At 41.4% G+C, this 16,322-nt stretch overlaps 1 protein-coding gene across 1 annotated transcript in view; it reads left to right on the top strand.

The window, feature by feature from the left end:
* The window catches only part of GREB1 (growth regulating estrogen receptor binding 1), a 209,532-nt gene extending 199,680 nt beyond the window's left edge, over positions 1 to 9,852 (top strand). The window contains 2 exon segments of the mRNA XM_030195152.1: positions 7,321 to 7,459; positions 9,689 to 9,852. Coding sequence (XP_030051012.1) covers positions 7,321 to 7,459; positions 9,689 to 9,852 — 303 coding nt within the window.
* Positions 9,853 to 16,322: the final 6,470 nt, after the last annotated feature.

Below are 16,322 nucleotides of genomic sequence, written 5' to 3'. Positions count from 1 at the left end.
ATGTTCTTGATCCAGTACATTGTGAACCAGAGTGATCAGCAGTGGTGATGACATCAGTTTTCACAGGTGACAATGCACTTTATTCAATGACACTTCTAAGAATTTAGAACAGAATCTGTGCTAGAATAATGTATGTCCTATTGTGGTGGATTATGTGTTTTAAAATGGTTAATTACAATGAGCATTTTGCCCATAGTCACAAAAAGGGAGAAAACATTAACTCATGGGGCCAAGAAAGAGAACTGCAAGATAAATTTAAGAAAAACACACTAATGAAAAATATAAAATCTGCATATTCAGTGTTCAGTCTAGGACAGTGCTAGGATTACCACAATGAATATATATGAGATAAATTTGCATATGCTGGATAGTCATTGTATGCATATCTCTCTCCTACATATTCATTGTGGTATTCCTGAAAATCTAACAGGCTAGGCAGGCCTCTAGGACAGGGATGAGAAGCCCTAATCTTGGCATCTGTTATTCAAAAGGGTTTAATCAGGCAGGAAGGGCGCCTTCCCATTTAAACTACGCTGAATGCTCCAGCCACTGATGTTCAATAGCACTTAGTTGAGCAAGGCCACTGAATATTGGCTCTAACTGCCCATTCCAAAACTGGGCAGTGGAGGGGTAGCCTGGGGGTGGAGCTAGGGAACAGCCTGCATGTATGCACACATGAGCTACATTCAGTGCTAGTGCCTGTGTAGCTAAACGGCCAGTTAGGACCATACAAAAAGGTGTCCTATCTTTGGCTGACTAGCTGTACAGGTGCATAACGTCCAGGTCATGTCCCCCCTCCCCCCACCTGATGCCCCTTGTAGTCAGATCTCCTAGTGCTGAGCCCCCTCCTCATCAGATTCTTCATCCTAGCAGGTACCCTGATACAGATATTTCCTCCCCCCCCCCCTTATACCCCTTTGCTACATTCCCGCTGATTCCAATCCTCCCTCCTCAGTGCTGTCATTTTTGAACCTGGAGCCATGCAGGCTGACAGCGTAGGGGGATCATTTCTACCCCATTAAACACCAGGGAGCACCTCTGGGTTAAGTCCTGGGTGTGGTTTAGAGGTTTAGGGGGGTTCAGAGAAGGGTTGGATTGGGTGTAGTAGGAGGCAGATGTGATCCTCAGTCATTTCTGTGCTTTTTGGTACCAGGTTCAAAATAGTGGTGGTCAAACTTTAGTGGTAATTTCATGGTGCTACCACTAGGAAATTACCTGAAAAATGTCTGAATAACTGAGGGGTCCTTTTACAAAGGTGTGCTAGCATTTTTAACATGCGCTAAATGCTAGAGACATCCATAGGAATATGTGAACATCTCTAGCATTTAGCATGTGCTTATTTTTAGCAAGCACTAAAAACGCTAGTGTGCCTTTGTAAAAAGACCCCTCAGTGATTTGAATGTTTATTAATTACAGGAGGAAAATACCTCAGCAGTCAACAGCTCACCCTTTATAGTCATTCTTTTTAGAAACAACTTTATGGTGGCTTCAAACTGACTCCATTTTCTTTCATAACTCTAAAAATCCTCCTGATATGTTTTTTTAAATTGCATTTAAAACTATGAATTCAGCTAATGATTATACTCCTCGATGAACTAATGGATTAATAATAATCTTCAAAATCGACTATTGACAATTTTCCAAAGCTTGAGACTTATGTGATGTCAGTCACAATGTACATTCGTAAGGTGGCCCGCCGTTTGCCAAATTGACAACTTAAAGAGTAGTAAATCATCTGGACCAGATAGCATACATCCAAGGGGTACTCAAGGAACTCAAGCATGAAATTGTTGATCTGTTGTTAGTAATTTGTAATCATCCGTATTACCTGAAGATTGGAGGGTGGCCAATGTGATGCCGATTTTTAAAAAGGGTTCCAGGGGTGATCCAGGAAATTAAAGACCAGTAAGCCTGACATCAGTGCTGGGCAAAATAGTGGAAACTGTTATAAAGAATAAAATTACAGAACACGTAGACAAACATGGTTTAATAGGACAGAGTCAGCATGGGTTCAGCCAAGGGAAGTCTTGCCTCACCAATTTGCTTCATTTCTCTGAAGGCATAAATAAACATGCGGATAAAGGAGAGCTTGTTGATGTAGTATATCTAGATTTTCAGAAAGCTTTTGATAAAGTTCCTCATGAGAGACTCCTGAGAAAATTAGAATCATGGGATAGCAGGCAATGTTCTGGTATGGACTAGGAATTGGTTATTGGACAGAAAACAGGGTAGGGTTAAATGGTCATTTCTCTCAATGGAGGAGGGTGAACAGTGGAGTGCCACAGGGATCAGTACTGGGACCAGTGCTATTTAACATATTTATAAATGATATGGAAATCAGAATGACGAGTGATATGTTTAAATTTTCAGATGACACAAAACTATTCAAGGTTGTTAAAACATGTGCGGACTGTGAAATATTGCAGGAAGACCTTAGGAAATTGGAATACTGGGCATCCAAATGGCAGATGAAATTTAATATGGGCAAATGCAAGGTGATGCATTTTCAAGATTATTATTAATCCATTAGCTGTTGACTGCTGAGGTGTTTTCCTTGTGTAATTAATAAATATTAAAAATGACTGAGTTATTCAGACTTTTTTAGGTAATTTGCACGTGGACTGTCTGGAATATTGACATTCCATTAAGTACCACCAGAAGTGAAACTGCCAAAAAGGGCTATTTTCACCCTTATTTGGCAGCTTGCCCCTAGCAGTAGTACTGCGAGACCATTGCTAGGGTCGACCACCACTATTTTGATCTTAGTGCCTGAAGGGGCAGGAGTGAGTGAGGATTGCTTCTAACTCCTACTACACCAGGGAAATCCCCAGTAAGACATAAAGGACAGTTGAGGGAGGTGAGTGTTTTTGTTGAGGGAGATGGATCTGTCATGTCCCCTACCTCAATGCAAGCGGCGTCCTAAGGCTGCGTGGGGTCCCGTCGACACGCACACTTGACTGGCACAGCCCTGAGCCATGTGTGTGTAGTTCTTCTCTGGGTTTGTTCAGAGAGACGGTGGTTGCAGGCTCCTTGATTGCTTTGCTTCCACGCACCTGTGTTTGCTCTCCTTCCTCCTGGCTTCCCTTGCTTCTCTCCTATTGGTCTTCTGGTTCCTCCTTCCCCTGCTCTTGTCCTATGGCTGTGCTCCTTCTCCATGCTGGTTCCTGCTGATGTCAGACGCCAGCACTTTATCAGCTGAACTTTTCCTGGATTCCATGCTTCGGCTTCTACTTTGGTAGGTGTTACTTGCTCAGTATATTGCTTCTTAATCTACTTGTCCCTCGTTGCTGACTTTGCCTGTACCTGGTTCACTTGCCTGCTCCCTGCCTATTGGCTTTGCCTATACCTGGATTACTCTCTTGCCTGCTACCTGCCTACTGACTTTGCCTGTACCTGGATTACTCTCTTGACCTGCTGCCTGCCTACTGACTTTGCCTGTGCCTGGATTACTCTCTTGACCTGCTGCCTGCCTACTGACTTTGCCTGTGCCTGGATTACTCTCTTGCCTGTTATTTGCCTATTGACATTGCCTGTACCTGGATTACTCCCCTGCCTGCTGCCTGTCTATTGACTTTGCTTGTACCTGGATCACTCTCTTGCCTGCTGCCTGCCTGGCTGATAACGTTCACCACTCCGCTTCCAGCTCCGTCTCGTAAGTCCTGCAGACCGCCCGCACCTAGGGGTTCAACCTCTGGGGAATGGCAGTCAGCGCAGGTGAAACCTGGGGTTGTCCGGCCACCAAGCAGAACCTGGTCTGAGTACCGGGCTCAGCAGCGCTCTACTTGGTACAAGAACTCACAAGTCTGACAGAATCTTAGTGATCTTGGGGTGGGTGGGGGCTGTATTTGGGGCTGTAGGGTGCTGTTGCTCTGTATACCTACCCCTTCATGCGGGCAATTATGTGTGCCTCAGGTTGGAAGAACAAAAGTACAGAGCATATTCAAAAGCATGGATTAATGAGATAAAGCCAACATGGATTTAGGGGTCCTTTTACTAAAGTGTGCTGAAAAATGGCCTGCGCTAGTGTAGGCACATATTTTGGATGCGCACAGATCAATTGTTTCAGTATGCCTGTAAAAAATGCTTTTTTTTGGCCAAAAATGGGCGTGCGGCAAAATTAATATTAGCGCACGTCCATTTTGGGTCTGAGACCTTACAGCCACTCATTCACTTAGTGGTAAGGTCTCATTCATTAACTAGGCAGTAATCGTCAGCACGCGTCCAATGCCGATTACTGCCTGGTTAGCACTGCACACTGGAAAATAAAATATATTTTCCTGTGCGTGTAGTGGACATGCGTAAAAAATAAAATTACCACAAGGGCCACGTGGTAGTCAGGCAGTAGTTCCGAATTGGCACACGTTGGGTGTGTGTAGGTGCCTACACGGCTTAGTTAAAGGGCTCCTTAGTGAAGGGAAATCTTGCTTCATCAGGCTACTACATTTCTTTGAAGGGGTGTACAAACGTGGATAAAGGTGAGCCGGCATTGAATATCTGGGTGTTTTGGCCAGTTTAAATTTAACCGGTCAAGCCGATATTCAGCGCTGGCCAGTTAAGTTTAAATTGACCAAAGACATTCCTGCTATTTCGGCACCGTAATTTGGCTGCCAAACTTAGGGCCCCTTTTACTAAGTCGCATAGGTGCCTACACACGCCCAACATGTGCTAAATTGGAGTTACCGCCCAGTTACCACGTGGCCCTTGCGGTAATTTCAATTTTGGTGCTCGTCCACTATGCACGTCTGAAAAATATTTTTTATTTTCTGGCGCACGTAGCGGATGCGCACCAAGTGGCATCTGATGTGCATAGGTCCTTACCGCCCAAATTCTTTACCGCTAGGTGTATGGCTGGCGGTAAGGTCTCAGACCCAAAATGGATGCACAGCAATTTTGATTTTGCCATACATTCATTTTCAGCAAAAAAGGCCTTTTTTACAGGTGTGCTGAAAAAATGATTCTGCGCGTGCCCAAAACCCACACCTACACTACCGCAGGCCATTTTCAGCACGCCTTTGTAAAAGGACCACTGAGCTGGCGAAGTACTGAATATTAGCTGATAGCTGGTTTTATCATATGATATAACCGGTTATGTGCTAAGCACTAACCAGCAATATTCAGCGGGAGATAACTGGTGATCTCCCGCTGAATATTACCAGATGGTCGGTTAAGTGCCATTTAACCAGCCAGGAGCTGTTTCCTGACTGATTAAATGATTTTAAATATCAGGGGGCATGGACTCTGGCATCTCCATGTGTTGTCCCTGTAATTCTGTGAAGAATAATTTATTGGTCCAACATGCTTTAACTTAAGCTAAGAGAATGTGTATAGCAGTTATATCTACACCATGATTTATTAATTTTTCTTCAATTTATGGTAAATCAAGTTTGAGGGGCCAAAAATCAGGATTCATTTTCCGAGTAGGGTGGAGATATGGTTTACACAGATATTCACACTGACTTTTACATACCAGGTAGCAAAATTATGAAATAATTTACCTTATAGGTTAAGATTGGTGACTAATTACAGACTATTTGAATACAGCTTAAAGCTTTTCTCGTTCAAAAGTACATTTTAAGGAAATGTAAAATGTGATGTTTTGGGTTTGCAGTGTGTTGTATTTTCCTAGGCATTCCTAGCTTTTTGTTTTTGTATCCCGCAATGATCTATTAAAAAGGTATATGTAGTATATGGAGTTCAAAATGGCCGCCGAGTAGAGCAGACGTGTTACAGACGCTCCTGCGATTTTTTTTCTTTCTAAAGGCTTCTTGTGTTAGCCATACCTTAAAAATGCCTAAGAGAAGGGGGAAAGCTGCTGCTACAGCCTCCCAGCGGCTTAGTACCCCAACTCGAAGCGGTCCGATAGATTTTTTTTTGCAGCGAGTTTTGGACGCCAGAACGCCGGTGAGCGGCTCGTTGTTGTCTCCTGTGCTGGTTGAAGGAGCGCAGGAGACCTTAGAGCTGGAAGTTTCTCTAAGCCCCGACGCTCGAACACCCCCTCCCCCTCCAATGCCGTGTGAGATTGAAGCTCTAGATATGGCATCTCCGAGTCTTACCCTAGATCGGGGGATAGACGACGGACGACGGGAGACACATGAAGATCACCAAAGAGCTGAATTGAACTCACAGGCTGAAACATCAATCGAGGAGCAAAATGCCTCGACTATGGAAGGAATTTCCTTACAACAAACGGGGGTAGGTGACTTTTCACTTGCAGTTTTTCAAGTTAAACCTCCCGAAGTTACGTTAGACTGTTTGTGGACACTTATTGCAGATTTGGGCAAAGCACTAATTCCTCAGATTCAAAAAGTGAAACAGGAAGTTGTCTGTATAGAGGAGAAGGTAAAGCAATTGAATGTTAAAGTTGAGGAACAAGATAAAGAAGTACAACGACTGCAAGAAGTTCAAAATAATATGGTGAAAGACTTAATTAATTTAAGAAGAAAGGCAGAGACAATGGAAAATTTTTCAAAAAGTAATAACTTGCGATTTATAAATTTTCCTTTGTTGGATAATGTGGCTCCTAGAGAGATGCTGAAAACATACTTTAAAGATATCTTACAGATTAGTGAAGAAAATATACCTCCTCTAGCGCAAGTTTTTTATCTTCCATCTAGACAACAACAAATATTACAAAATCAACCTTTGGATGTTACAGCTTTCTTAGAAACCTCAGACTCTGAACAAGTAATACCAGCCACGTTATTGGCTACAGTTGTTTTGTCTTCTGACAAACTATGGATATTAAAATTGTTTTACAAAAATCGTGAAAAAATTTTCAAAGGGTTAAAAATTAGTGTATATCCTGATATATCAAAGGACACACAAGTGCGCCGGAAAAGATTTCTTCAAAAAAAGCAGGAAACGATTCAGCTGGGAGCGACTTTCTTTTTAAAATTTCCGTGCAAGTGTCTGGTCACATACCACTCTGAAAAGTTTGTCTTCTATGATCCATCCCAACTCGAGACATTTATTACATCTAGGAAGACTGTTGGAATAGTAATTCCAACTAATGATGTTGTTTGAAATTGGAATATAGTGTCCTCTGTACACTTCTGCCACTCTTTTTGAAATTGTTTATTTCCTATTAATATACCTTCAATGATGTTTGTATTTTGAACTCCCCACTAGTGGACTTGTATTGGTTTGAGGGAATTTTCATGTATGATACATTTTCTTATATTGTAACCTCATTATATCCAATTTTTCTAAACAAGTTTGTAAACTTGAAAAGTTGAAAATCAATAAACAAATTAAACATAAAAAGGTATATGTAGTATATAAGTGATCTTGGTATTGAATGAAATCCATATTTTCTTTCAGATTGCAGTGTGCTATGTGAGTTCTCGTCCACACTCTATAAACATAAACTGCTCTGGTTTGCTGTTTAGTGGGCTGCTGTTGCACCTCTGTGACTCCTTTGTTGCTGCTAGCTTTTTGAAAAGGTTTCATTTTCTGAAAGGTAGGTTTGTTTATTTATTGGGATTTATTAATCGTCTTTATGAAGAAATTCACCCAAGGCGGTGTACAGCAGATACACTTTAACATCAAATTTACAATTTTATTAACAGCATAACAATAATAAAATGACCAAATTTAAACATAAATACAATGAGGGGCTCATTTTTGAAACAGAAAAACATCCAAAAAGCGGCATTTGGACATTTTATTTGCCAAAATGGTCAAATTGCCTTTTTGAAACACATTTTTAAGTTGTTTTTCTATGCAGTTCATCTTCATGCATGCAAATCACAAGGGGGCGTGTTGGGGGCGGGATTTGGATGCTTCCAAAACTTGGACGTTTTTCTGCTATAATTGAACAAAACAAAAACATCTAGGGCTACAATTTAGATGTTTTGGTCTACACCTGTTTTTATCATGACTTCATAAAAAGGTGCCCAAAATGACCAGATGACCAGTGGAAGGATTAAGGCATGACCCCCCCACTTACACCCCCAGTGGTCTCTGACCCGCTGCCACCCCTCAAATATATGAAAGAAACAGTACATACCAGGCTCTATGACAGCTTCAGATGTTATGGCCAGTCCTATTAGAGCAGCAAGCAGGCCCCTGGAGTAGCTCTAGTGGTCAGTGTAGTGCACTGTAGAAAAAGGGACCCAGGCCTGTATCTCATTCTAACTGTTATACTTGTGGTAGAAAGTGTGAGCCCTCCAAAACCCACCAAAACCCCACTGTACCCACATATAGGTGACACCTGCAGCCATAAGGACTATTGTAGTGGTGTACAGCTGGGTACAATAGATTTTTGGTGGGTTTTGGAGGGCTCCCCATACAATTTAAAGGGGTAATATTAAGATGCGTACCTGGGACCTTTTATGTGAAGTCTACTGCAGCGCCCCCTAGGGTGCCCCACTGCTCTGCTTCAATGTGTGTGTGGCCAGCCTACTAAGAATGCTGGCTCCTCCTACATCACAGTGGCTTATTTTTGTGCGTTTTTCACTTGGACTTTTTTTTTTTAAAGGGTCCAAAAACAGACACATGGAGCACAAAATGTTTAGCAAATGACCATTTTTGAAACAAAAAAGTAGACTTTTTTCTGTTTTGAGAATGGCCATGTTCACTACTGGATTTTTGGACATATTCCACAAAATGTCCAAAGTTGAATGTAGATGTCATATGAGGGAAATTTGGAAACAGTATCAAAAATATGCACATTTAGCAGCACTGCAGAACAATCATATAACAGAAATGTCGGTACAATACAAACAAAGAATATTTCCAAATAACATAGATATAATACTATTGTCATCATACTACCAATGAAACACCTAATCAGCACATATTAGAACATTCAAATAACAGATTTGATGCTAATGCTTTTTCTGCAATACAGCTTACTATGTAGTCCAGGGGCCAACTGCAGATATATAGATGGGGACAAGATGGGTAGTACAGAGTCGATTGGAATAAATAAATGGGTGGCTAAATTCAAGTCAAGTTCTTTGTAGTTAAACAAGATAAGAGGAACTGGTCCAGATGTGGAATGAGTGTATAGTCAGTTGTGTGCTGATAGTCGCTAAAGCTCTCTGTAGTGACTAGTTAGACTTAGCTATTGAAAACAGCTGAAAGGAAAAAGCAGTTCTCTTCAGTCAATTGGGTTGTAGATCCAGTTAATGGGAAATGGTTATAAACAATCCTAGGACTGGAAGACATTCCATGAAACTCATAGGTGAGTGACTTTGTATAAATAAGGACTATAAAGATTTGGAGGGGCACCTTTTTTTTTATAGTCTTTGGAACAAGAATGGGCCCTGTCTATGTGTTGTAAGTTTTGTGGAGTTGAGATATCACATACGTATGGATTGCTGACAAATTAAAGCTGATTCAGGAGTTGTGTGTTCTTTTTACCAACATTTTATCATAAGATGAGTGTTTAAAATATCTTATGATGTTTCTAAAATCGAAGATAAAGTTCTGCTCAGAAATGCATTAAATGGACATGACTCGCTTTTGCTTTGAAGGACTCATCTGTAAATTCATTTGCTTTAAATTAGAAAGAAATGAAATTTCTGTTTGTTCAACAGGTCGCTGGAGGTTAGTTACACATTGTAGTGTCTCTGGATTTTCCTCTTGAGTATGTCATAAAAAGGAAACAGGAAATGTGTTCATAATTCTTAATAAATTGTGAAATCTTATTTTTGTATTCCTTTGCTTTTCTTTTTTCACATAGGTGCCACCCTATGTGTAATTTGCCAGGATCGCAATGCTCTTCGTCAAACAGTGGTCCGACTAGAACTAGAAGATGAATGGCAATTCCGACTAAGAGATGAATTTCAAACTGCCAACTCCAAAGAGGATAAGCCACTTTACTTCTTGACGGGACGACATGTTTGAAAGAACAAATCATGAAACTTTATTCAGTAGCTAATAAGAAAGAAACTGTGTATTGTCCATTGGAGATGGTGGCAGTACTTCATTTTTTATGAGATCATAGTGGTCATAGTAGCTATGTTTTAAAGATCCAACAAAAAAGATAGTATAGGACACAAGTTTGAAGCCTCACAGGCCTCCTCATCAAGCGTTACTTTAGAGCAAGAGTATGAAACGTGCATATCTAGAGAGTGTCCTGGAGTGGGAATTCCCAATAATTATTGAGAGAAATTGAATTAGCAGCACTTTAAGACAATTAGAAAAATCTTAGTCACTGCAGATGCTAGAATTACTGTCAATAGGCTGGCTTGCAGGAGATGGTTGAGAAGCATTGGACTAAAGCATGGGTCCTTCTAACTTCTTTATTGACACAGCAAAAATCCTGGGACTTTTTTTCTGACTTGCGTTTCTGTGATTCTTGCCCTAGATTCCTATCTAAAAGCAGGGCTGGCCCAACCATTAGGCAAGACTAGGTGGTTGCCCAAGGCTGCAGCCTCCGGGGGGACAGCAAAATGTTGCTGCATTGAAAACAAAACAATAGATCCTGACATCCACACAAAATCAATAAATTATCAATGCACTCTTTTACCTGCAAGAAGGCCTAACAATTTTCGAATAGCCCATTTGCCAGGATAAATAAATAGATGACTTTTGAAAATTGCATAAACACCAACAAAGTTTAATATTTAAAATCTTGGGGGGGGGGGGGGGGGTGCAGATTGAGCCTGAGTCCGTAAGGATGAAAGTTTTCCTAGATTGCCCAATATTTTGCACCAGCTCTGTCTAGAAGCACTCTCTTGACTTCTGTCAAGAATTTCTTGGTTTGATAATAGTCGTTCCTCTGGCCTACTCTTCTGCAGGCTCTTTCCATGCTCCTGCCCTGAGATCTCCAGCCTAGCATGCTTCATGAGAGAGCTCACTGATCTCACAACCCCGGAATCTCCAGACCGTTATCCCTCAGACATTCACAGGTACTCTCATTCTTCCATACCTTCTTGATCACCCACATGCCTTTTGGTTCCTGACATGGCGTTCTTTTTCATAGGTAAAACCATTCTCTTCTCTCCACCATAGCCACCTTACCATAGTCCTCATTGTGATCTCTTCAGCGATAGATCAGCTTGCTTTTATTGTTGCACTTGAATATCTAAACTCAACTTTCTGAAATTTCTTCTCTCCATTTCCTATGTTTTCCATCATATCAGTTTTTCCGTCGAATATTCCCACCATATTCTTTGTCTTCATTCTGCTGATCTTTAGTTACATGTCCTTTTCCCCATGTCCTATACCATCTTTCTATCACTTTTCTCTGTTTCTTCTTTGCTTATTGTGTTTTAGCACAACTTCATGAACAAGTAGTAAATGCAGGTTATATACTTGTCCGGCATTCCCCCCACCCCACAACCTGCGCAGTTCAGTGTCTCTCTCCCCGCATCTGGCATATTTGTCACGTCTTCCCCACCCCACCCCATGCTGCCATTGCAGTTCTTTGAGCTTCTGGCAGCGTCAGCTCTCAAGGCAGCCTCACATCTTGCTGGCCCAGGACGTTGTGCAGAAAGAAAGCTTCTGGGGCCAGAAAGGAGTGAGGCTGCCTTCAGAGCTGATGCTGCCAGAAGTTTGGAGAACTGCAGTAGAAGGAGGGAATGGGGAGGAAAGTGAAACAGATGCCAGACTAGGGGGAGGAGGAGGGAAGAGAGAGAAACCGGACCATAGGAGATGGGAGAGAGAAAAGGAAATGCAAGATTGTGTGCAGGGGGAGGGAGAAAGGAGGGATGTGTTGCCCCCCCCCAGTCTATCCCTGCCCCCCCCCCAAAAAAAAGAAATTGGGTTGGCTACACCCCTGTTTAGCACCATATCCAGTATCAGTGTGAAGAGGCGTACAGGGCTGACTGTTACCTTGATTCCCTATTCATGGCTGCTTGTTTTCCAGTACAAGTTGTTACTTGGATCTTGCTGTCCTGATGTATTTCCTTTTCATGATGTATATAGGTCTCCATCTTTCTCATGTACTACCACTTCTCTGAGCAATCTGGCATATGTATTTTCACCATTCTTCTTTTCTTCTCAATACTGCGTCAGTAAGTTTCCACTTTAGAAGTCCACTCAAGAAAAAGATCTAGATGTCATTGTGGACATCTGTTTAGTGTGCAGCAATGCCCAAAAAAAGCAAACAGAATGCTAGGCATTATTAGGAAAGGGATAGAAAATAAAGCAAAGAATATAATACATCTGTATCGCTTCATGGTGTAACCTCACCTTGAGTATTGTTTTCAATTCTGGTCACTGTACCTCAAAAGAGATATAGCAGAATTAGACAAGGGCAACCAAAATGATTATTGGAATAGAACTCTTATCATAAGAGGAAAGGCTTAAGATGTTAGTGCGGGGAAGAGACAGCTGAGGGAAGATATAATTTACTGTAGGTCTACAAAATACTGAGTGAAGTAGAATGGGAAAATATAAATCGATTGTTTACTGTTTCAAAAAGTAGAAAGACTAGGGGATGCTCCATGAAGTTAGATGGTTGCTTGAGGATGCTGGAAAAGATAACACTGAGCCCGCAAAAAGGTGGGAAAATGTGGGATACAAATGCAATAAAAAAAATAAATAACCTGTATACTGTTCTACTGTCCTCCTGGATGCTGGGCTCGGGCAAAGGAGATGTTCTACGACTTTGTCCTAAAAAACTCATTAGACTGCTACTAATGAACTATAACCCAGACCCACAATTAAAACAGATCACAATCAGAAATTTGACTTATCCTCTGCAGTAAACAACTAAACTGTTGATCACTCCTTATCATTCAGCTTTCACATATCAAAACTGATAAGTAGACCCTTCTACTTGATGAGAAACCTCAGATAAGTAAGGACATTTTTGAGAGGGTACAATTCAGACTGTTAGTATGATCATTATTACTGTCGAAACTAGACTACTGCAACCTGCTACTACTCGGAACCTCCCCCCCCCCCCCAAAAAAAAAAAAAAACAACTTTGTAAACTACAATTGGTTCAAAACACATCGGTCTGGCCAATTTATTCACTGAAAAAACACGATCACACCTCCCATCTGTACCTAGAACTACACTGGCTCCCTGTGGAGGCAAGAATTCAGTTCAAGTTAGCATGCACACTATTCAAAATCCTTACAGGACACTGTCCTAGTTATCAGATCAGGCTCATAAATTTTACCAATAATAACAGAACGAGAAGATCCAAATACAACTCCCCCTACACATTCTCCTCCATAAAAGGAGTAAAACGAGCCAGTGTCTATGCACAACTGGTGGCTTACCAAGCCCCCAAAAACTGGAAGGACTTGGGGCTAAGTCTAGACCACCTACACAATTATACTCTATTCAGAAAACAAGTAAAAATGACCCTCTTCAAAAAATTCCTGTGCTAATGTTATTTTGTGCTTATGTACTGGATCCGATGGCAAATCAAATCCATGTTGTAAATCCCAAGGGACTGTCTCGGTATCTCTTTAATCCTTTGTAAACCACTTAGAACTTTATTGGTATAAGCGGCCTAGAAATCCAAATAAAGTAAAGTAAAATGAGGAAGGAAATTATGTGAGTGCCAGCCAATATTCAGTGCTGGCACCCACATAGCTAAGTGGCAAAAGATAGGACACCTTTTATGCACTTATATGGACACAATATGGCTTGTGTCCGTATAAGTGCCACCTTCTCCCCAATTCTACTCCTAGACTCCCCATCCACTGTCCGGATTTCTGTTGTGTCTGAGACTTCCCAGTGAAATATCAAAGACCAGCCTGAATATTGCTGAATATCTAAGACCAGCCTATTCGGTGTGGTTTAAGTTGGAAGGAGACTCTTGTGCCAGCTTAAAACCATACTGAATATCAACCCCTGAGTTATCAGGAAATTTTCTTTCAAAAGTGGTGCTAATTCATTTTCTCTCGATACCTCCTTAGGAAATCTATTGAGAGAATTCACACTTTACAGTATTTTCTTGATGCAAAAGTTTCCTTTTCAGCTTTACAATCCCACCTGAAAAAGACATCTTATAGACTGCAACATCCATGTTGACAGAGTTCCCCAAAGGTATCAAAACCTACAGGAGGCAGTAAGACTTTATAGAAGAACCTCTCACTGCTTCCTGAAAATCTCAGTAGAGTGGAGGTGTAAGCTAATGCTTAGAGCAGTAGGCTGCGAAACAGGTTTCAGATCCCACTGTGGCTCTTTGTGATTCTGGACAAGTTACTTAACCCTCCATTGCCTCAGATACAAATTTAGATTGTAAGTCTCCAGGGACAGGAAAATACTGTAATTGAAAGTAACTTGCCTTGAACGACAACTGAAAGAGGCATGAGCTAATTCCATAAATCCCTGCAAAGACTCTAGTGTTCTCCTGGCTTGGTTGTCTTAGGACACACTGTTCCAGTCCTGTTTTTATCTCACAGCCTGCATGGACTTCTAATTCTATTGCATTGGTTGTGCAGTCGATGGGATAAAAACAGGCTTGGATCAACCTGTCTTAAAAATTTGTAGCTAATCACAGTGCCCATCCAATCTCCAGATCCAATATATCTACTAAAGGGGCAATTCTATAACTGGGTGCTTCCATTTAGGCACCTTTAGGCCACATGGTAGGTATCTAAGGTATAACAGAGCCTAGGTGCCATAATAGAATACTAGTGAAACCCAGTATCAGCGCACCTAACATTAAGCACCTGCAGTAACACCAGTCACAGAGCTGGTGTAAGTGCAAGCACCTAAGCGCCACAGGTCTCCACATAAGTTACAGCATTCTGTAAATTATGGGCCAGATTCTATAAATGGTGCTCAAAAAAGAGCAAATAACCAAAAAAATCACAAAGAGCCTACAAGAGTGGGGGCATCTTAACTTTATTAATCAGACCCGACATGGTCCGTGTTTCTGCGAAAAACGCCTGCATCAGGGGTCTAAGCAAATAAAACATAAATAATTATAAAAAGAACATAATAAATTTGTATATGAATCATAAAATGTACATAAGTAAATATGTCAATTATTTAAAAAAAAATAGAACATACAATGTTGAATGATGAACAAAACATCTGAACAACAAAATTATAAATCCATAACAGTACTTGGTATGAATAAATGATATCTTGCAAAAAAAATAATTATATAGACATTAATAAATGTTAAATTACCATACAATGTAGGCAAATGGAAGCTGCATGCGACTCATACTTTTGGATTCCCTCTTTTTTGCTCAAAAAAGGCGCCCTTTTTAGGTCACACTTGGCGCCAATTCATGCGCCCTATCTTTGGGTGCCAGACTTGCGCCTGTTAACCTGGTGTAAATACTGGCACTCAAGTTAGGCGCAGAAACCCAGTATTCTGCAACAATGCACACCTTGAGGCAGTTAATAAATCCCAATATATAAAATAAATGTGCACAACTTTTCAGAACTCCCCTGAAACGCTCATGTCCATGACCCTTTCGAATTGCATGCTATGAGATTTGGACTCTAAGCATTGCAGAATCGCTCACAGCCAGATGGATGTGAAAATCCTGATTGGTGCCAATTAACATCAATAATCCAGGGATCAGCAGTCAGAAGCCCAACACTTCACCTGCGGCGACCACCATTCCCCAGCGTTCAGGTGGCCTACAGGACTTAGGAAGTCGGGTGAGAGCAAGGACTCAGGCTGAGACAGATGGAAGCGAGGACAGAGCTATGCAGAAGTCAGATCCAGGCAATGGTCAGGGCATGCAGCAGTCCAGCAGAGGTCAGGTCCAGGCAGTACTCAGGGCAGGAAGCGATCCAGCAGAGGTCAGGTCCAGGCAGTAGTCAGCAAAGAAGAACAGTAACAAGAAAAACGTAGTAGCTGAGGCAAAGAAGTAGAAGTTCCTAGTTTTAAAGTGTAGGCGTCTGTCATCAGAGTAGGTGTTCTCAGAGTGTAGGCGCTCAGACGTAGGCGCGCCCAAACTGGAGATAACCAGAACAGAGGTATTAAGTGCTTCGTAGGTGAATACATCTGGCTCCATGTTTGATATTCCAGATTTGTGACAGGACGTATAACAATCAAAAGTGTATAAAAGACAAGATAGGTCAGGAAAGTTTCAGCTGGTGTTTACAGTCAGCCAGAATCTCTGAACACCTGTTTAAACAGCCAAGTTTGAAGTGTTGCTACAGAGGGAAAGAGGGAGATTATTCCATGTGTGTGGGGAAAAGAAGAAAAAAGCACTGTGTAGTGTAGATTCCAGGCTAATCTTGGGCTGGGTAGAACCAATCAATAGACCAGAGGGTCCTAGAAGGGCAGTAAGGAATGGTCAAATAGGAAAGATAATCAGGAACACCAATTCGAAAGGCCTTAAAGGTCAGCAAAGCAACTTTATAGATTATCCATTTTTCAACGGGAAGCCAATGATGCTTTTTCAACAGACATGCAATGTAAGTTAAGTGAGTATTTG

The sequence above is a fragment of the Microcaecilia unicolor genome, chromosome 3, assembly GCF_901765095.1.
Source record: "Microcaecilia unicolor chromosome 3, aMicUni1.1, whole genome shotgun sequence".
Classification (NCBI taxonomy): Eukaryota; Metazoa; Chordata; class Amphibia; order Gymnophiona; family Siphonopidae; genus Microcaecilia; species Microcaecilia unicolor.
This window is presented reverse-complemented; position numbering and strand designations above follow the sequence as displayed.